Source organism: Accipiter gentilis, chromosome 3 (assembly GCF_929443795.1).
Source record: "Accipiter gentilis chromosome 3, bAccGen1.1, whole genome shotgun sequence".
NCBI classification, from domain to species: domain Eukaryota; kingdom Metazoa; phylum Chordata; class Aves; order Accipitriformes; family Accipitridae; genus Astur; species Astur gentilis.
Window position 1 is genome coordinate 41,103,899 of NC_064882.1, and position 22,516 is coordinate 41,126,414.

The following is a 22,516-nucleotide window of genomic DNA, read 5'->3' on the forward strand; positions in this document are numbered from 1 at the left end:
CACTTGCACATGCAACAAAGAACCATATTTAATTAGAGAGGTGGCTGCCTAACACAGCCAGCTCTTGATGATAACAGGCTACTATGAAATCAATATATTCTTGTGTATTTCAATATGATAATTCACTTTTCCAAACAAGGTGTGCCAAAGGGATGCTTATTTTGGTTTTGCTTATTAAAAACATGTGCAGAACAGAATCTAGTAGGGCAAATAAAGTTCTCCGTTTTCTTCATGTAGACCTAAAGTAATTACACAGAAGTCAGCTATTTATGCAATAGTTATATATCAGCTTCTGAAATAGATTTTGAACTAGTAACTGACCAGTTGGTCCAAGAAAGCACTTAAGTACATGAAGATAGAAGAAAGCACATGCTTCAAAGATTGCCTGAATTATTTTCGAAAATTCTGAATTCTTTTCAGACTTTCCTGAACTGGGAGTTTACATATGGCAGCAAGAAAAACTGAATGACTTCAGGAACATCAAGAATGGTTCATTTCTTTCAAAATGCTATTTTTAACAAACACACCAGATAAAGAACAGCCAGGTGTGACCATTAGCTGCTACATAACTACATGTATACAAAATGAGAGAGAGGTTTTGTTTTCTGATTGATCGGCTTCTTCACTATAATGTATTTTCCCAACAGCAATGGTTTAAATACAAATTGGGAATTTCTTAATCCATTTTATATAGATTTTTAAAATATCCTTGAGTAGCTAGTAGGCTATTCTTTTATCCTTTTCCATGAGGTAGAATTTAACTAGCAGCGAAGTATTGTGTTAATGTGATACAAAGGGCGGTAAGATGCTTTATTTTTTTTTAAAAATGTGTGTCCATGAGGAAGACAGGGGAGGAAAGGTAGAAAGGGAGAGAGGGAAGAGATGAGCACATTTCACTTTCAGTGGAAGTTGACAAGTATAAACAGAACTTTCAATGTTAGGATTCATCAGGCTGCTGTTAAAGATAACAAAAACAAAGTTCCAGTGCCTGGAAGTATTAAGAAAATACCGGTTTTGGCACAAGGAATACTGCCAAAGGAAGGAAAAAAAAAAACCACCCACCAAAGAACCATAGCTATGCTAAAGGTTAACCTCATTTGCTCATTCATTTACTATCACGACCAATGTTCTTGGACTCTTTCATTAGCCGAGTGTACCTCATTTGCTCATTCATTTACTATCACGACCAATGTTCTTGGACTCTTTCATTAGCCGAGTGTACATAAGAAGCTTTTCACAACTGTCTGGAAGACTGCTACCCCTCTCTTCCACTATATTCCTTTTCTGAAAGTCCTACTATTAGCAATAATTAGAACTTATTCAGTATTTATTGCAAGACTGAAAGCCAACATATGCTGGTATAATTTTATCAAAATATAAAGTTTTTTTCCATGAACAAAAAATAAAAAGCTGCCCAGTTCCTAAGTTTGTGTCCTACAGTCCTTCACCACTGTTCTGTGTTCTTGTCTTACACACACATCTACTTCCCATTTCACTATCTCAATACTCCCAGTTCCACTTCATCTTCCCCAACTCTTGCTTGGACAAAGTGAGTGCCTACAGACTGTTTCAAGCAACAAATGTGCTAAGGGTCATTTCAAACCACATTGCAGCTACCAGCTCACCACTGCACTAGTCTAATCTCAGTCCTCTAAATAGTTGCTAATTTCCACAATTTTTTAAATACATGGAGGAACAGAGACATCTACCTCCCTCAAACAAACTGGAACCAGCCAGTTGGGCTCACTGCGAGTCCTTAGGTGGGGAACATGGACACTTAATAAGCCAGATGTACAAAGGACAAGGAATAACGCACTCAAATTTAATTACCTTAGGTGAACTTTCCTCAGTAAACTCCCCTCTCAATTTCACAAAAACACAGGTATGTATTTATTTTTAAAAAAATCTTTAGAATGCATTAAAAGAAGGCAAGGCCAAGATTGTATTTTGTCATCTGGTATGTGCTTAGTGGCTATAATTCTGCACTTGAATGCTGAGCTCCATTTAATGTCTTGTGATAGCAACACCCAATGAAAAAAAACAACCCCAAACCCAAAAAGCCACCTTTCCGAGCTGTAAGTTGGACACCCTATGTGGCTGCAAATCTCCAACTGCTATTAATGCAGGTGATAGTACAAAACCTTATCCCATCTCATTGGACTGTTACCAGTATTTCTAATGTTCAGGTTCATTTACAGCTTTACTTTGCCATCCCTTCACCTCCAGTAAGTATGTGTTTAGCACATTTACAGGCATACACAGTGCTGCTTCTGGCTCTAAACTACAGTGGAACATGATGGAATGAAATAAGCTTCTCGTCTCAGTTGCTCTTGCTCATAGAAAGTATTTGTTTATCTAGAGCCAATCGCTGCTCCTGTATCTGTGTAATGACTTCCTCATAGCAGTCAGAGATTACCCACACGGCTGATCACTTTATTACTTCAGAATGGCTGTTTATTTACTTTAGTGCAGCAGTAACATGCAGGGATAAAGCTTGTCACAGCTGGGCAAACTCACCATATTCCTTACGCAGGTGGTCTGGAATGTGGGGCTCATAACCTTCCTTCTCAGGGACCTCCACAAATTCATCTTCATCCTCGTCATCGTCATCATCCAAGGCTTTCATCTACAGAGATATTTTTGTTGGTTTTTTTTTTTTTTTTTGTTTTAAATGTGAAGACTGCTTTTCATTTCCCTTCACATTGAAAATATTTTACAGACATCTTGATAGCCCTACTGAGACTGCTCTATGTCAAAAGTATGTCCCTAATTATGTATTTAATCTTTATTTAAGATCAGGCCTTTGCTTAACATTTTATCTCTAAAGCCATACTCTATCCTAAGGGCTTCTTTAAAGCCCCTTATATCCATTAGAACACATGCAGTTGGTGAAGTCTGAGAAAGTGTGAAGCTACAAAATAAGACCAAAAAAATCTTAAAATAACATCAAGATTTTGACTTAATGAGGAAATTATAGCCTTATCTCTTCTCCTCTGGTTGATTTTACTCATTTAGCTGTACCCAAACAGTCTGTGGCGTGTTAAATAGTATCACAAATTGTTTTAAGAGCTCAAAACCAGAGCAGGCAAACAGGAGGAGAAGCTGATGGACTGGCAAGGTAATACTGATGAAAATAAGAATATTCAAATCTATATAACAGCGTTTCACTGTGTGTCTTCACAATAGCACTAAATATACTTTGATATATTCTTTTCTTAACTAATTCAGTACATCCTAACCATTCATACCATTAGACTGCACACATTACTGTGGTCAAGGCCAACAAAACGTTTTTTTAAAATGTGCACTTGGTCTACATTGCTGTTTGAAATTGAATATCTATGACTAGCTAAAAAATAAAAATGGAGTTCCTGCCAACTAACCAGGGTAATTCATTCACGTAAGTGGCTTCCTATACATCATTTCAGCTAGCTACTACCTTATATGTGCCAGCAAGTCTCTACTTTTTTTTTTTCTAAGCTTGTTCTATACCTGAAAAAGAATTTTCTTCTTCTATACTACACATAAGCTAGAAGAATCTGTGCCACCTCAGACATGGCCTGTACTATCAGAACTTTAAAATAGCAAATGCTAACTACCCTAAAAAGGCAGCAATGATGGAGGTTTTATGCTTTATTTCCTTTGCCCACCTTGGGAGCCACCTAATTCTTAAACCGAACATAATTAGCATATTATTGTATGTTTGCCATGCACTTTTACAAGTCTAGGACATAATACTAAGGGTATCCCCTAAAACCAACCTTACCACAGGCTATCACTTTTTTCAACTTCACGGCAGCAAGCCAAAGCAATAGATAAGGAATGGTATAATTTTTACTATTTTCAGCCACATTCTTTACTACTCTTACTGCACCTGACTTACGTTGATATTCATATCAACTACTCATTGTTACAAGCACCGGAGGATACTGCAGGTTTTGCCTGCAGCAGAATTTTCCCAATTTAATTCACTACTCTAATCGTGTGTCACAGCTGCACAGCTGAGTTCCTTTAAATCACACACATACTCTGAAGCCAAAAAACCTAGAAACCAGCCTTGGTTTGTTGAATGTAGTTAAAAATTTAAAATATATAATTTTTTAAAAAATAGCATTTCTCTTTGGTCAGTATTACTTGAAAGCTGGACTGAACTAATTTCTAATAAAGATCATTAATTGATACTAAAACACATATTGACACACTTTAACATATAATGAATGGATGGTGCAAGTTAGAATTACAATTCTTCCCTCTGTTTAAAAAATGACTTTAAGAAAGCTGCAGTTCCAGTGAAAAAAAAAGACCAAAAAAAAATATTTACTGTCCTGAAGAATAGAGTAGATTTACTACTGCTTTCTTACCAAAGAACACCTAATTAGTCTTCATTTTAAAATAAAGTCGCAGCATAATCATGTTTGAAAGTACCCTGCTGCCAAAGACAGGTAACAACCACAATGTAGTCTCTTCAGCCTAATTATCACTACCTCGAGACTTGCCAACTTTTAGGCTATGCTGGAGGATCCTGCACGCTAGTTTACTTTTTGTTTCCCACTGCAATCATTTTTCCTCATCTAAAGGGAAGCAGCAATTCAGGCCCTACCTGGCATGGCCAAGACAGATGCATGCTGAACCTGACCTCCACAGCAGAAACAAAAATAGAGTTCTAATGCAAAGACAGGGTCAAATATTCTACCACTAATCACAAAGTCACAAAGGTACTAGACATGAAAGAACATCTGTGTTAAACTGCAACTTTTAGAAGACCTTCCCAATGGCCTTTAGAAAGAGAAACATCATCAGGCTTTGTACTCTGTACAATAGAAGGTGGCTAGAGATTGAAGAGAAGTTTGTATTTTGGTTTCAAAATTCTGCTGGTGTTCTCATCCTCTTTTTATCTGTTAGGGACAATTTAATTAAGTTTGGAAATAACATCAACTCCTGCTTCTCCAGCTAGAAACAGTGCAACATTGTATTTTCCATACTCAGGTTCCATTTCTCATTTAGCTATTAAAAAAGATTTCACCAAGCTAAAACTCGTCATGGATGACCTTAGTCTACCACTTTGTGCCATAATGTAAAAGCTGACTAACTTTCACATTATAGAACAGGGAAAGTAAATTCAGTGTATTTCCATAATTTTTACTCAGACATAGTCTGTGAACAAATAAATAGCAACAGGTTTAAGGAATTGAGAAATAATGTCAACTTAGTAATAGAAAGAAAACTCAGTTCAGAGTGATCATTTAACTTAAATCACCAGATTATACCTAAAATATCAGTGGGTATAATACAAGTACTCATGTGCATGGCATATCTGAGAGGACTGGAAAGAATTCAGAAGAGTACTATCTTTAATTGAAATTTCTCCTAATTTATTCACGTGCCTTTGCAGGCACATAGCACTCTGTACATTGATATACTGAAATTCAGTGGGCTTCACTAATCCTCCACTTGAAAACTGCATTAGAAGCAACTTTGCTGTTTTACCTGCATGGTCTAAAACTTTAAAGCATGTGAAAAGCCTGACGGAGAAAAGGCATAATCAGATGCAAATTCACTTTGTTTAGGTACAATCCATGAACTGTGCATTCAAGTACTATAGAAAACATTAATCATAGGAAACTGTAATTTTTGTTATCAGTCTAACACTAATCAAAAGGGAAACCTGTCACTACCGCTGACCTGTGAAACGTCCCAATTATACTCTTCGGAAATGACAGGAGCACTTAACTTCCTCACTGAGTAAATGACGACAATCAATCAAGTTTGAATAACAATGAGCCACGGAGCTGAAAATTATTTTTTGTATAGAATCTACCCAGGAATTTATGAAAGGTGAAAAGCAACCCAAGGTTTTAGGGGCATTATGGCTTTCAGCTAGTGCAGCGCATATCAAACACTAAACAGAATTTATGTGTTTTAATTTTCTAAAAGGTAGATGTGGACTTGGTGCTACAATGCATAACATATAATGCCAGATTTTAAATATGGGGGTCATTTTCATAAAATATTATGCTTATTGTTCACACCCTTGAATTTCCCTGGGGTCTTCTATTAAATTTAGATTTCCTGTAAAAAAATTAACTGCTTAGCTAACTATAAGGAATTAAGCCCCCTTTTCCCTTCAAACAGACATAAAGTCTTTATTTTGATATAGTCTTTAACAAGATAACTTATTTATCTTTTTACTTTAAAATATTAAAGTCATCACTGGTGGAAATTTAAGAAGTTGCACGGTAGTAGTGGGTAGTTATGTCTCAATTTACTTCTTTCTAGTGGTACTTTATCAGAACCATCCCATTTATGCTGTTTTGTTCTATTCCCTTTCTAGAGGAAGGGGGAGAGCTCATGGGCAACATTGTTAGTCAGAAAAGTATCTTTTCTTTTTTTTTTAATTTCACTTTTCAAACATGAAGAAAAGCTCCAAAGCAAGCTCTACAGATGCAGTATGGAAGTTCAGCCACCTACCATCTACTTTTTCATTATAGGTAAACTTTTTCAGTCACTTAAATAAAAATCAACAATCCACAATTAAATCAGAATAAATAAATATTTAAGACAACATTTTGAGTAGCAGAATTAGTAAATTATAATCCTTTAGGAATGAGTGGTTAGGTACTTGCAAACAAGAAAAACGAGACTATGAGAAAAACAAGCAATATGCCATTTCTAGTGTGCCATATCTGAAGGGAAGTAAAGTATAAGCTCAAGTGATAAATACTACGACGTAAAGCTTTTCTTGTAGTGTATAAAATTAAATACCTCCAAGATAAGTAGTCACGCAACTGCTTGTTTCTCAGTAACCTGTCGAAGAACATGGGAAAAAGTGTTCTGTTCTCAAATCCATTCTCATTACCAGGTAATACGAGGAAAGTCACTAATGCAGTTTGCAGTCCTAGCAGAGGCGAAAGGTGAACTACCTTCTCTCTGTCACTAGAGGCTGGTCCATCTGAAGGGAGACCAAACAGATTCCCAGACATCAGAAGCTACTTGCACCATCACTGTTCTTCAAGTTGCATGGAGAAGGGAAGTTTTGCCGCTGAGTGTTAGTCTGCTCTATAATGCTGACATTTATTTATTTATTCCTTTATCTAAATGAATCATGCTTTTGCAAAACTATGTGGTGGTTTTGCTTGGGTTTTTTTTTTTAATGTGGTAGTATTCCTGACTAGATATGTCACTGTGAGAGGAAATAGGATTTAGCTACACAATTTCCAGATTCTTGGGCTGAACTTATTTGCGTATGAGAATACAGTAAAAAGATGCAGAAAATATACATGAATTATTTTCATTGTAATCAGAGTTAGAACAATGGCTCTTCAATTCTCCTAATTCTCATTAAAACTTAAAATAGTGCTGACTTTTCCAGCTAGACAAGCGCAATCAAACCCTTTGCTCCCTAACTCATTAAAAAAACTTTGAAAAAAACAGATGTTTCCTTATCAGTCTCCATCATATTAAAATACTGAAAACAAACATTGGATGGCAGTAGAAATGCAATCGTATCTTTTATTTTGGAGTCAACACTCCAAGAGCCTCCAGCTGTTAGTGTAGCTCAGCGCAACCACAGCTCCAGTTAAATGTCCTGCTCATTCATCCCAACCAGTAATCAATGCAGAAAAACCCTCCACCGACCACCCACCACACAACACTTGCAAAGATGTAAAGAAAAGCCTTTGGTCCTTTTCCCAGTTTTATACAAATTGATGGATACATTCTGTTAAGAGGATTTAAAAACCTTAGCCTCTGCAATCATAATTAAAGCAAGCAATAAAATGACTGAAATATACAATGCAATCAATTTATAGGACTAGATGTACAGCATTTACTAATTATTTTAGAAAAAGAAGGAAGAGAAAAAGATAGCACATGAAGAAGTCATATCTACTTACTAAAACACCACTCGCAAACTACAGCTGGGACCATTAAATAAATTTTGCATGGTCTAATTAACTTGGTTTGCAATCTCAATTACTTTTCACCCAAGAAATCACTTTTGTTCAGTTTTATGCATGTCTGTTTCCCTTTTAAAAAAAAAAAAATGATGTAAGGCATCCTCAGACAAGTGAACTCTAAACTTCATTTGTCTTTCAGCAGGCTTGATGGCTATGCATTTAAAAACCCATTCTATCTTATAAACTAAAAATTAAATGTACTCAGCTGTGATGGTCGTCATTGCATCTGCTATTTATATGCTAATATCCTCACTGGAAGATCTTGCAAATTATTCCACCATGCCAATATCTCATGTGCATCTACTCAAAGCCAACTAAATATTTTTCTAGAGGCAGAAGATTTTGGTTAGGGAACCAGAATATTTATCGCCATAGAACCTAGTTAAAGGGGCAACCTTAAGCAAATACATTTTTTTTATTCAACTGCAACACAAAACATGCTTCAGTCATCTTAAATGAAATTTGGGGATATCTATGTAAGCAAACACTGACTGGATAAAAATAATTTCTTCAGTGCCAGTAATAGAAACTGAATAGTCAAACAGTGACTTACATGTAAGGACTTTTACAAGTTCCTCCTTTTCCATCCTTTTATATTATCCAGCACAGGATGAAAAGGAAATAAATGCTGGCATTTTGACAGATTTCAGAACCGTGCTTGAATTTTCCTGTGTGCAAACACAAGGAAAACAAACTACTAAAAGAGCTGTATTTATAGGGACCTCCCACACACACTCCCTCCCCTTTGCTCTGTGATTTGAGCATAAATTCAAACCTAGATGACTGCAAATTAGATATGTGGTCCAGGCAAATCACATTTTATGTTTACCAGTAAAAGTATCACTGTTCATTCTATTTGTAGTTGCTCAACAGCACATAGGCTACTTGGCCACTCTGACTTTTATTGAGGAACACACTTTTCACATTATTTCATAATTTCCAGAAGTTAGTAAAAATGCTTAAAGGGTCCCAGCCCAACAGTTAGCCTAAGTACAATGCTAGAGAACAGTGTATCTTGCTCCAAATTGCTTTAGCAATATAAACCACCCAATGAACCAGTTTTTCTTTAAAGCAATGTACACCAGCCAGAGTCTGCGAGTACTGTTGCAGTCCTGGAAATGCAAGCTTGAGGCTCACCCAGGACTTGGGCCAAAGCCCTCTCCATCCCACCCAGTGATGAAGAGAGCTCAGATATGTACCTTGGAAGGTCAGTAGTGATGAGGCGCATTGCACAAAACCTGTATCGCTCTGTGTTACTAGCTACTGCATCTCTGGACCCTAGCAGGCTCAAGGTCCCACATAAGCTTAGGAAGGATTTTAATAAAAAGCAGCAAAAATTTACTGAAAAAGACCAGTAGGTCCCAAGGTGCAAGGCAGTTCAAAAGACTCTGGATCTTAGTGAATCATTGTTCAGAAGAAATTAGTATGTCCAATATGCCCAATGGACAGACTAGCACGTGCATTTACAGTCTCATAGAGGACAGCAAATAAAGGTAGTCTGGAAAATTGGTGCATTGAACAAAACTATTACCTCAGGAAGATATTGCAAGGCAAGTTTAGTACTTCTTTAGCAGTCACCACTCAAGATATATCCTCAGATGTATTTTCATACCTCGCTACTTGGGCTCCTACCACCCACCAAAATCAACAGTAGTTGGTTGCACATATATTCTTAAACCTTAAGAAAGTACATTAAAAAGGCAAAGTTCTCTTGCATAATCCAAATTGTTCATAAAATGCCACATTCAGGGAAGGTGTAACAATTTTATTTAAACTACCAAAGATCTCCAAGTCTAACAATGCCCTTCCTTTCCATACATCCCAGAGAGCTAAACCAGAAGTCTGCTACCCTTCATTATTAAAGCTAATAAAGTTCCCCAACATAAAAAAAAATAAAAATTGACTCCTACAAAATTTATGCTGACCACCTAGATTTGATAGCAATATTTGTTTTATCAAAAGTGAATGTAGTGTTAGTCCCTTAAATGTCTTTGTGTAATATTTATAGAAAAATAAAGGTTACATCTTACTTTTAGAAGTATGGGAATGTACTTCTCCCATGCAGTTACTATACATACTTCAGGCACTACATCTTATTACACAGTAAAAAAGAATGTATTTTAACAGTAGTATAGTATCTGGTATGTTTTTTTCATCCAGTTTTCCATTCACACTGGGAGATGAGCTGATCATCTATCACTCCATCAATCCGAGTGCTCTGATTAAGTAAAGATTGACCTTCATAATTGGATCTGTATTACCTACATTTATTCAGTTACTGAAAGGGACAGTCTCACTAACTGAGCTTAATGGTGCTACAGAAATCTTCTCTGGATTAGGTTCCAGTCAGTTCAGGTCCCTGCTGCAACATGAGCTCTATCACTAGTACAAGGGAGGCACTGGGAATCATCGGGGGAGAAAATAGAGAGAGGACTATCTCTTTTGATTGCTGCTCCTGTAAGCCAACCCTAGAATCGCTACCAAAATATATTAGCCACTTTCCTGTTCAGCTCCCACAAGTAGTACAACAGCAACCTGTACAAAAAACCTGCCAAGAAGTAGATTTGGTAAGTACATAACACACTAAGAAATACCTGGTAGAATTTCGGTTTTAATGTTTCGGGAATTGTAGAATGGATTAAGTAATTTTAACAAAAGAAGAGACAAGCATAAAATAGTGTTGTACACATTACCTGTGCTTTAAAAACCAAACTTGGTTTCTTCTTAATTCATGGATAACCATAAGTAAGTAAACTCTGTAAAATGCCTACTCAGTTTACATCATCTTAATGTAAAAGGAAAGGTTTGCAGGTTTGAAGACTGAGGTGTGATGAAGCCAGCAAAGCTATAAGCCAAGTGATACGAAATCACATTTAGAGTCCATGCTCAGACAGGAAGGTACCCAGAGCAGAGTTCCCAAGATATTTCCCGTTCCTAAAAGCAGAAGAAAAACCCCTCATTTTTGTCACTAAAGAAAGCAGCTGTCATACAGCCACCATCAAGGTTACAAGTGTTAGCTTATGCTTCAACCACCCCTCCCTTTCTGGACTAACCCTTCTCCTCTACACACTATTCTCTGCACACCAGTCCAGATGAAATTGTTTAAAGGCTGTAGTGAGGTCCAGGACTGGCTACACCCATTCCTGGACCAAAAAGTTGTTTTATGGTCTGATAACTCAAAGGTCAACCAAAAATACCTCTTTCTTTCCTGCTCCACAGAGAAGTCTTTAGGTTTTCCAGCACTTTTCAGCTAGTCCAAATTATTTACAAGATGAGCAGTATTCCTATGAATCCTTGAAATATTTTAGGCAGCATTTTGAAATATTTAATTTCTTTATGATTCAGAGGCCTATACATGATAAAAGCTGAGTTTTAGAGCTGAAGGGAAAAAAATATCCCATTACTAGTCATAATCTTTATGAAATTTTAGGAAATGTGATTTTCATTTAAAATGTGATGTAACAAGATTCCCATTAGCACTCATTCGTGCAAAAAAGTCCTACTGTATTTGACGGATTACCACCTATCGCTTAGACCAGATCAAACTCATGCTACTAAAACTTTGTACCCACTGCCAATGTATATATGCCCGTCTCATGATATAGTCTGCACACACATACACTGTACAATCAGTAACTAAATTGCAGCTTACTTCAATGGTCACATTTATGAATGTATCTGAACTACCCATTTGTTAAAAATTATTGCAAATGCTATATTTTCAACAGATAACTATACATCTCAATTAACCTAATTTATTACAGGCAACAAGTCAACAAAATATCCTATGCAAGACACACATAAGCTCACATATATTGTGGATTTTAGGCACAAAGATATCATCATCAGATGTGAATATATTTACTTTAATATTATTGCATTAACTAAATTTAAATATGTTCGTGTGTGTTCCAAGCCTGAAAATTTTCTTCCTTTTCCATTTTTATAAATATACATTTAGCAATGAACCTTTAGTGAACCTCACAAATACATACAATTCACTTCGATATACTGCTTTCCCTTGCAAGGTAGGATGAATAAAAAGCAGGAAGCAAATTTATATCCACTAGTTACAGAGTACACACTGCTCAGTATTCATAGATGAATCAAGGGAGATGACCCTTCGGCCTGAAAAACTTAAATACTTAACATAAGGGTTAACCTGATGATAGAGACATCCTACTTTATTTTACACTCTATTAGAAGAGCTCCAAATTGCATTGTGCGACCTGCGAATCAGATAGGGATCAGAGGTCGTCACAGTGACAACTTTAAGAATTCATGGCTAGATCTGCATAACAAGATATTTTTAATAACTCTGTAACAGCGGCAGGCTGAATAGCCAGCGCAAAGCATAAAATATATCACAGCAACATTCAGCTCTAGAAAAGAAAAAAAACAAAAAACATTACACTAGCCAATCAGACACTTTAACAAGAGAGTACTGTTTTGAGGGTTAATTTTACAGTCCTACATCCTAATAAGAAAAAAACTGAAAAGCTCTTTTAGCTGAGAAGTGATTACAAAAGAGACATTTCATGGATAGAAATAATTATCATATGATGGTTAAAATGGGGGAGGAGAGAAGAGGAAGCATAAGCATCTGTGTGACTTATTAAATATTTTGTCTTTACTTTTACAGTTATGGTTGACCTGGCTTTTTCAATAAATATTAGCTAGACACAAGAAAAAATTTAAAATGTTGCCTGGGCTACTACTTTGACCATACAAATATTATTAAAATTTATTTATTCTGAACACATTACATGCTAATGATGTATACAATCTGATAAAGGACATCTTTAGGTGTAATGCTGATTTAATTATCAAATATTCCTATATTTCTCTTAAATTTTAGAAAACATAGCAACAATCAACATCAAGTTACTATTCAAATCTCAACACTAAACTCTTCTAGTTTTCAAAGGGCAACTTTGTTAAGAGTTAGGGTTTTCATTTGTGTGCAATTTAAAAGCAACACCTGAGGAAAAGACTACTTTTACAAAGGCGTCTCTCTTGCTCCTTGGTCTGAGTATGTTTTAGCAGATGTGGGTTCAGGCATGGCGAGGGATCACTAAAGACTACTACTTACCCCCAGAAACAACTTCTCTAAAATGAAGAAAAGAGGAAAAAATTAGGATGCGAGTACAAGAAGCTGTTATAGAAAGCAGAAAGCAGTCAGCTGGACTGGATTTTCTATGGCTACAGAAAGAAGCAGAAAGAAAACAATATAGCCTTTGCTTTTAATCTAAAATTCAAGTGTGACTTTTTTTTTTTTAAAGCAGGCACTAACTTAACTACAAGACAGACTTAAAAAAAGAGCTGGTTATAAAGCTACAAAATGATTAGGTAGAAATAACTCATTAGCATTGATAAAATGCCAAGCTGTAGTTGAAGATACAGGGAAAAAAAAAATCAGCAATAGTCTTGCAGCCAAGTAATTGGTAGAGCTCTTGGCTTGATTTATTACATATTAAAATTTTAATCCTTTTATGTACTAAAATATTTTAAGACTAAATTATGACCAGCAAATATTTAACTTGCAAATATAATTTGTAACAATTTTCTGACATTATTCTTTCAGAAAAAAATCTGACTCGTAAGTCAGTAAGGTTTGGGGATTGGATCAGGTTCTGGACAACACAAGGACAGCCTTTCTCCAAATCTAATTATTAATGGCATTATTGAATTCAACCAGATGTTTCACATGGATAAAATTAAGTACATGAATAAATCAAGATCCAAGTGCACACTTAGATTTGACAGAAGATAAGGAAAGGTAAAACAAAAAGTAATGAAGACAGTTAATGAAGAACTATATATCCTTGGTTGTTAATATAACTGGAAATTAAAAATTCAAAATCTAATAGGCCTGTTAAATGATCACTCTGCTGACAGACAAATGAGCTGGATGTTTCTCACATCATATTGCCTACTAGCTTCTATCTGGCCAAGTTATAGCCAGCCTGAGTGGTAAACCTTTTTATGGCTTCCCAAAGGTAATTAATTAAGAGATAAACATACTCTCAGTGTACAAAATATAGCTAATGAACTACATTTCCATTAATAATGTAAGAACTTTAAATATTATCCTAATTGACAATCCTTTATGGAAATTATGTAAGTGAAAGGTAGCATGCATGATTTAAAATACAGTACACACTTGTCCTCTCATAACTTTTAGAGCTGCAATATCATTTGCATCTAATCAGCTGCAAATCAGACATTAAAGAAGAAAAATAATAGTATTTTAAGAAAAGAGGGAAGACATTACCAAATGAAACTATTTCTAACCAGGAAAAATTATTTTTAAAGGAACATTTCAACCGTAAGCAAGTTATTTCTACAAAAGAATTAAACCTTTGGAAACAGGAATTTCTATCTAAATGCCAGTCTCAGCCAATAAATACAACGGTACTTCCATAATAATTCATCTAAATAGAGTCAAGAATTAACTCGAAGTGTCTCTGGTGTATTAGTGTTGTAGTAAGTTTACCTGGAAACACAGACTGAGGTGATGGCTAGCTTTGGACAAAGGTGGCATAGAGAAAAATGTCGAGCATGCAGTATGCACTCCCTCTACTGGGCACTGAGATTATCCTGAGCAGGCATTCAGAGAAAGAAAGGGCTATGTTTGGGCATCCAGGTACCGTGAAATAAAACCCCTTTTACAGCTTCTGCTTCTTTCCCCAGATGCAGCTAAAACTCAGTTTCACAGAAAAATGGATTTCAGAACTCTTGTTTATACTTTCGAAATACATTTCCTGTCACAAGCCAACACCCGATTCACACCCCAAACAAGTATTTAACTACAGTAAACGTAACTTGTGTAAGCAGACAAAAAACTCACTTGCCTTTGACCAACATAGTAAGACTGTCATTTTTTGTCCATCCCCCACCTCTCAAAAAACCCCAACAGCTCAGGAAGTCTAAGTGATGACTTCTGATCTGCTGGGGGCACATCAATAGAAAGAATGAATGTATAGTCTGGGCAGCAGGGACATATTAACATTTATAAAATTTGCTGCAAGGGATTTGTTTCTAGGCAGTCAAAGGATAACCTTTGTCATTCTTTTTCTTCTCCTCCCACAGCTCCTGAGAGGTAAGAGCAGAAAGGTGCCATAGCCTGCTTGTGTTGGAAGGGTTTAAGCGCTATGTAAAAATGACAGCCCTCCTTATAATTAAGGCTTTCCGATGGTTTGAATTCTTCACTGTTACAGAGGAGAAAAGAAAGAAGTGGTTATATCTTATGTCACTATAAACCATTTCAAGTCAAAATGTTTCACTGTATAAAGCTCTGTGCTTTCCTTCAAGGGACTTCATGTAAGAGAAGTTCTGTAAACCTACAGAAAGTTCTCCTATAGTTCTCAAAGCAGTGGGGCTTTTCCATTTTTCAGCAAAGATAAAGGCAAAAAAAAACTCCAGAGCAAATTACTTGTGCCAATTTTCTAACATGCTTTAATTGCATAAGGATTCTGCCTTGCAGTCCAGTGCTCCATGATCTGGAAAATGAAGCAAGAAACAATAGAAAGCATGGAAGTAACAGTGAGGATTGCCAAAAGCAGACACCTTCCTGCACCAACCAAATGATTCTTCTGTGAAGGCAGCCCAGGTAACCACCAACTTCTTCCTCTCGATGTAGTTCACATCCAGCTACTTTGCTGGTGTATTCATATTGAACCACAGCATCAAGAATTACTCTAAATATATATGCCTTATATATATATTGCACCTCAGCCATGTGCACGTGTAACTGCTTAGCTCAACAAGAGTACCAATGACACGTAGCAATGGTAAGTGACTACAGGACCTTCCCTCTTTTAAGTGGAAATTTAAATCTCTGTGGGATTGAGAGGTATAGTAGAGTTCATAGTAATAAATCTCCAGTTTCACTGTCTCTCACTAAACCCTTCCCTTTATCAACTTTCTCGATCTCAATCTGAGGATGGGTAAAGCCTTTACTCCCCCTGTCCCCAGGCAGAACAGAAACAAAGCACAGAGTAGAACAGATGAAAAGGCAAGAAATTAGAGACCAGAGAAGCATGGAGAACAAGCACAAAGGAAAACTGGAAAGTCTGAGGAGACCGGGAAAGCCCAAGTCCCCAGCCAAGTTTCCAAGTGTCTATTGTTCTGTTTTGTATTTGCTGTTAAAATAAAATCACTTTCTCCCTGAAAGTAAGGCTTGCCTGTCATGCAGGACCATAATTACACTTGAAATGAGCAAGTACACAATTCTCCTTTACGTTCTCCAGCTAACAATATAGGTACCTCAAACTGCAGTCACTAGTTGCCAGGAAAACTGCTATCATATCCAAATGTAGAGATGTCACAGACCAAATACAAGCTGGACAATTTACATGGGACCTTCCACACTCACACACTTCATTTACACACTCTTTCTGCTTACTAAATGCTGCCCTTCATTTCTAGATGTGCTCACGTCTACACACAAGCAGGTAGCAGCACTCACTGACTCCATGCGCTAACAAATAACATCCATAAAGCTAAGCTCTGTCGGGACAGGATGGCTGTGAGCCAGTGCTTTGAAGGACAGACTATCAGTACTTCTTCTCTTGATCTAAAGATACAGAAGACAGCAAAACTTTGGCACAGCAAGAACTATAGCTCCAATGACACATGGACGTACAGACAAAGGCGACAATACATAACATGAGCAGCATTGCTGAATTAAAGAGGAGCTGCGTGTAGTGTTTCACATGCTGACATGTAAATATTTGACAGATGGGGATTTAATAATCAGGGTCTAAGAGATGCTGTTTATTTTGTTCTATCACACTCTCATTTTAGCGTGTTTTTATGTTTCAAAAAAGTCATTTTACATGCAAATAAAAGATAATTTATACAGTTTCCTTCTGCAGTGCAAAGCTCTCTATGTTCACCTTATAAATTCAAAGTAACTCAGCACTAACACTAAATTTGGGTATTTTCTACTGGAGAAAAACCCTAGGAATAATTATATACTGTTTTCAATGCTTAAGTTAACACCTCAGTCTGCATTGCTTCATTTTGAATGTATTCTTTGTGAGCACTGCTGTGTTTGTTTTTTTTTTTTCTCCTCCTAACAACGGAATTTATTAGCTTTCAAACCTTATATAGATAGCATTGATCAATCTCCAGAAGTGGTAACAATACCACTTTAAACACATACACATGCATGCACTCACACACGAAAATCAAGGCTTGAATGTCCTTTATATCTTGCAAGAAATATAGCAACCAATATTCCATGCAGAGGTGCAGCAAATGAAGTCCTGTCAAGCAAATGGCAGGAATGACAGCAGATGTCTGGATTCCTTCATAGCTGGTTGCATAAAGGTAGCACACATATTTCACTGGAGGAAAAAAACCTCTGACAAGACAGCCTTTCAGTACTTTTCATTCAGAGTTGGCATTTTTGACTGGTGTGGTACATCAGTAGGTATTAAGATTATGAACCAGATTAATCTTGATGAAGCTTCATTTGCACAATGAAAGCAAAGTCTACAACACTCAGTTATGGCTAAACAAGGCTACCACAATTTAGTTCAAGGTGTAATGTCCAGATCAAATTCTTACAATCCAGTCATAAACCAGACTCTACTCTGGACCCTGACCCAACACACTTATTTTCATGTCAAGCTATACAGTAATATTGTTAGATCGCAGCAGCCGACAGAAATTAGTATTATGCAGCTCTGCTTTTTAGCTACATAAAGAAGCCGCAGACTCCTTTTTGGATCTGAATAAAGTATTTGATCTTTCAGCCTCCATTTATTTACAAGTTCTACCTATTTCACAAAACCTGTCATAGGTAGCTAATCTTTGTGAACTACTCTCATGCTTTAAAGCTTTATATAACACATAATTCTCTTAGGATATCCTCAATCACGTTACATGCTCACTAGAGAGAGTAAATGCTCCATAGAAGAGACACTACTTTCCTAAATTGTGAGACACTAGCATAGTTTGGCAAGTTGTAAAAGAACATGAGTAATACAGTGTTTACTGAGAATTATGCACAAAAGAAGCTGAGGACATAACAGTGTTACACATGAACTAAGAGCAAATAAAATCTGAACTTAACCGCTTCTCTATCCTAAACAACAGTGCTGCCTTACATGGTTTTGTCTAATAACCAGGCCCCTGGCATACTGTACAGGTGTTTAGTGCAACTTCCTTGAGTGAAGCTACAACCAGATGAATTAGTGTACTTTTCAATAAAACTTGTGTTGAAAAGTTTCCCAGATTAAGGCTTAAGAGAAAGTGCATTTTTTGTATACAAGCTAAGCACTACTTATGGTCCCCCTCTAGTAAAATAGAATTTTAAGAAACTCACCACTTTTCTTTCTTTTGCTTTAAAGGAAATGTTCATTTCCTTGTATTTCTTCATAGCAGTCTCCAATTTATTCTTGAGATCAATGGCACATCTTAGGCGATCATCATCTATTCCTGCTTTGGTAAATAACTGCAAAGCAAGAAATCAACATTCTTATTCTTTTTTCTAGGCATCTGAGCCAAAAAACATTTTCAGTTTTCCTTCATAATTAATGAAACAACATTGTCACAAATTCCTTTACTTTCCAAGTAACAATTAGTGAAGCCGCTTCTTTTCCTATCTAGAATATAAAAGCTAATAGCAACTGCTAAAGACAAACAAAGAATGAACAGCTGGTATAAACATCTCCCAAGAGTGTCCTTCCATAGGCCAAATTCCACGCACGAGGCTCCCAAGCAGTAATATCAATTGACAAAAAGGACGTACTGTTTTTCCGATACAGACATGTCTGACAAAAACAAGCTGTGTTTTACTTTAATCCTTTGTGAAGAAGTCCTATTTTACTATATCTTTAAAAAAAAAAAAGTATGACTGTAGGTAGCATACCTAATGCTGAGAGCCATCAAACAAGTCATGTAGCTCCTGCAGTCTGCTTTTGTCCACGCCTACTGAACTAGAAATCTCTTCTATTTGCACCAATGTTTCTTCAACCTTAATTTCCTTTATGCTCACTCTTCCTCAAGACTTACTGTACCCCAGCCCTTGCTTCTCCATCTTTTTATAAGAAGAAAGAAAAAAAAATTGTCTCTTTATCCCACCTGAATCCAGGACTGCACAGAAGGCCAGAACTTATTTCTGAGAAGTTTGTGAGCATCCATGACATTGTTTATTATGGCAGTATTATCTTCATTCTCATGCACTTTCATTTCTGCTCAAAACAGGGGAAAAAAGAGTTAGTGCACAATGCTTATATTATCTTCACTATAAAAGCTCAAGAAGGTAAGCAGAAGTTGACATGAACTTTTCTACAATACTTGATGACTTTGGGAAAAGTTACAAACATCAGAAAGTTTCTCTGTTCAGTATTAATTATTGCACTATCACCCACACATTCAAAAAAATCAGAGGAAAAGATGAAAAGCTTTCAGTCCAGTGATAACAGAAAGAGTTGTTGAAACCATCACTACTAAGGAATCGCCAAATAAACCACAGACAAGTGCAGCCTTACTATTTACATTACATCTTGTCCTAAGTTCAAATGAACTGGGTCTTACTGTACCAGTTTCTGCATATTCAATATAAAATAATCCCTGCCCCAACAGCAATAGGGATTTCATTGTCAAAGAAGCCAAGTATGACACTATCCAAGTAAAAATGGTACTTTTCACCCAGTAGTCATTCATAAGCCGTGTGGATACATTTCCAATTCTGTTGTCTGCAAGCACAGAAGTAGATACCTGCCTTACTGACTGTTTGCACATGAAATTGCATTAGGACAGTATTTGTAAGACACTTCACTTAGACTACCAAAACACAACCATCCTAATTTTTCTAGAGGTAACTCACATTAGCAAAGTTATATAAAAAAGGTATAATCATAATCCTTAAGAATTCCTAGCAAAACTAACCGCTTCTTTCAAGTTGTCAGTAGCAAGGAAAAAAAAAGTTTAAGAAACACTCAATTGTAAGATTTTAAAATTAGCAGCTTATACCCCAGCTATAGAGAGCAAGAGGCGAGTAGTGAAGCGTATGAGAAAGAAAATTATACATGGTAACCAGATTTTTTTTTAACACAGAAAACTCATCTTATTTTAGGTACTATGTAGTGCTATAATGTGATTACAACTAATACAAAAGTTCAGTCTCAGAAGGTAATTAATAAAATCTGTTAATCACACACAAGGACACCCAGCCCTACAGATGGTTAGTAGATGAACCAGAAATAAAAAAGAACTCCAAAATGAATCAAAGTGGTGTCCAGGAATCCCAAATCAAAATGGTGTCCAGGAACCCCAGCATTTCATTCTTAGAAAAAAACCCAAACAACCAACTGCAACTACAAAGCATTTCAGACAAAGGCTGCCTCCAGCTATAAGTGAAAAATTTTTCCAGGTACCTGTGGAGATTTCAAGGTCTAGAGTATACTTATGTGAAATAAGTCCATGGTTCCTAACAAAAGTCTGGTAATCATCATCATTGAGAGCTGGGACACTAGATTGAGCTTCTGAGCACAAGCCTCCATCTAATTCTTTTTGCTCAGGCTTCTCCTGTTTCTCTTCTAACTCTTTGGTTTTATCAGTTCTAACACACTGAGAAACAGGAAGAACGTCCTTGCTGCAGCATGGCTGTTCATCATCCATGCATCCAAAACAGGACTGGTTAACTTCCATCCGGGAAGACAATGGGGATGAAGGTCTGTCCTCATTAGCAGACATTTGTTTGTCGGGTTCCAGTTCCATGTCATTTGCAGTGAAGTCAAAAGGATCTGGCATCAGAAGCCGGAAACAGTTTTCCATCTCTGTCAGTGCGTTGGCAATCTCTTGGGACATTTCTATCAAGACACAATTGTTTTAGAATATTGTTATATACTGTAAAAAAGTTAATGCCTCCAGAGCAGACACAGATTTACAAAACAAATATGACTGCCAAAAGGGTAATCCACTTATCCAATAATCAGTGGTAATTTAGCCATACAGATCTCTCCGCTGCAGAAATTGTGATAATACTTTTCTTAAGCAGGAATTTCCTGAGCAAAGAATTTTGAATCAGTGTTCCTCCTTTCCCTATCGTCTCTAAAATTTCACTATGCAAAGGTGACAGAAGTACTTCATAGAATTTGAAGGAGAACAAGGTTCAACAAGGATATTCTTAGTGAGGTTGGTGGGTATTCATTCTACAGCCATGACTGTTATAGTTGCTTGTAGGTGTAGCCATGAACACATGCTATTGCTCAAAAAGATACTACCAATAAAAGTGACATTAAAACGGTTAAATCTCTTTAAAATTCCACCCTCATGCATGAAAACGTTCCCAGCATGCAGAATAAATGCAGACACAATTGGATGCATTGCATATACTGAAGTAATTTAATTAAATAATCCTTTGTAACTGCAACATAATATACTTGCTATCTCTGTTCTTTCGTATTACAGAAATATGTTTGCTAGGTACATATCACTTAGAGATTCAGCCCCCAGTTAGACACAATTTTTAGCCGTGGTATGATACTATTCATAGATAATCCTGCGCCCAGGATTCCTGTGCAGACCATTGCCTACACTTCTGGAACAGGATGACTGTATATACAATGTAATTAAGGTCATGAGCCAACAAGGTGTTGAGAAGTCTGTGCCTAGTCAATGACACAGAACTTAAGGCACTAGCTCTGAAAAGTCTCATGATACGCTTGCTTGAGGTTGTAATTCAGAAAAGTATGAATGCATAGACCAGACCCTTACTAGCTAACTTTTTTTTTTAAAAGAAAAAATCCCTCCATAGTACCTGAACTCACAGGACTGTCACTTGTTTCCCGTGATATTCTTTAGGGGAGAGAGACAGAGGGTCAAGCTCTATGTCCTGGTTTCAGCTGGGATAGAGTTAATTGTCTTCCTAGTAGCTGGTAGGGTGCTATGTTTTGAGTTCAGCATGCGAAGAATGTTGATAACACTGATGTTTTCAGTTGTTGCTAAGTAATGTTTAAACTAAAGTCAAGGATTTTTCAGCTTCTCATGCCCAGCCAGTGAGAAAGCTGGAGGGGCACAAGAAGTTGGCACAGGACAGAGCCAGGGCAGCTGACCCAAAGTGGCCAATGGGGTATCCCATACCATGGGACATCACATCTGGTATAGAAACTGGGAGGAGTGGGGGCAGGGGATAGCCGCTCGGGGACTAACTGGGTGTCAATCGGTGAGTGGTGAGCAATTGCACTGTGCATCATTTGTACATTCCAATCCTTTTATTGTTACTGTTATTTTATTAGTGTTATCATTATCATTATTAGTTTATTTTCTGTTCTATTAAACCGTTCTTATCTCAACCCATGAGTTTTACTTCTTTTCCTGATTTTCTCCCCCATGCCACTGGGGGAGGGGGGCGAGTGAGCAGCTGCACGGTGCTTAGTTGCTGGCTGGGGTTAAACCACAACACTAACAAATGTAGTACTCCTACCCTCTCCGGTTAGCTATTATTTGAATAGCTATTGTCTTAGAATTTGTTTTATATTAACTTAAAAAAGGTTGCTTTAAGTACCAATAACAACAACAACAAAACACTAAAAGAACCAAAG

At 36.7% G+C, this 22,516-nt stretch overlaps 1 protein-coding gene across 3 annotated transcripts in view; it reads right to left on the reverse strand.

Annotated features, from left to right (window-relative positions):
- The window catches only part of UVSSA (UV stimulated scaffold protein A), a 58,732-nt gene that overhangs the window by 31,040 nt on the left and 5,176 nt on the right, over nt 1–22,516 (reverse strand). For all 3 annotated transcript variants that reach the window (XM_049834862.1, XM_049834873.1, XM_049834882.1), the window contains exons 4-7: nt 20,348–20,782; nt 19,050–19,159; nt 18,292–18,420; nt 2,518–2,626 (exon numbers count right to left, since the gene is read on the reverse strand). In XM_049834862.1, coding sequence (XP_049690819.1) covers nt 2,518–2,626; nt 18,292–18,420; nt 19,050–19,159; nt 20,348–20,782 — 783 coding nt within the window. The remainder of the gene's footprint in view (nt 1–2,517; nt 2,627–18,291; nt 18,421–19,049; nt 19,160–20,347; nt 20,783–22,516) is intronic.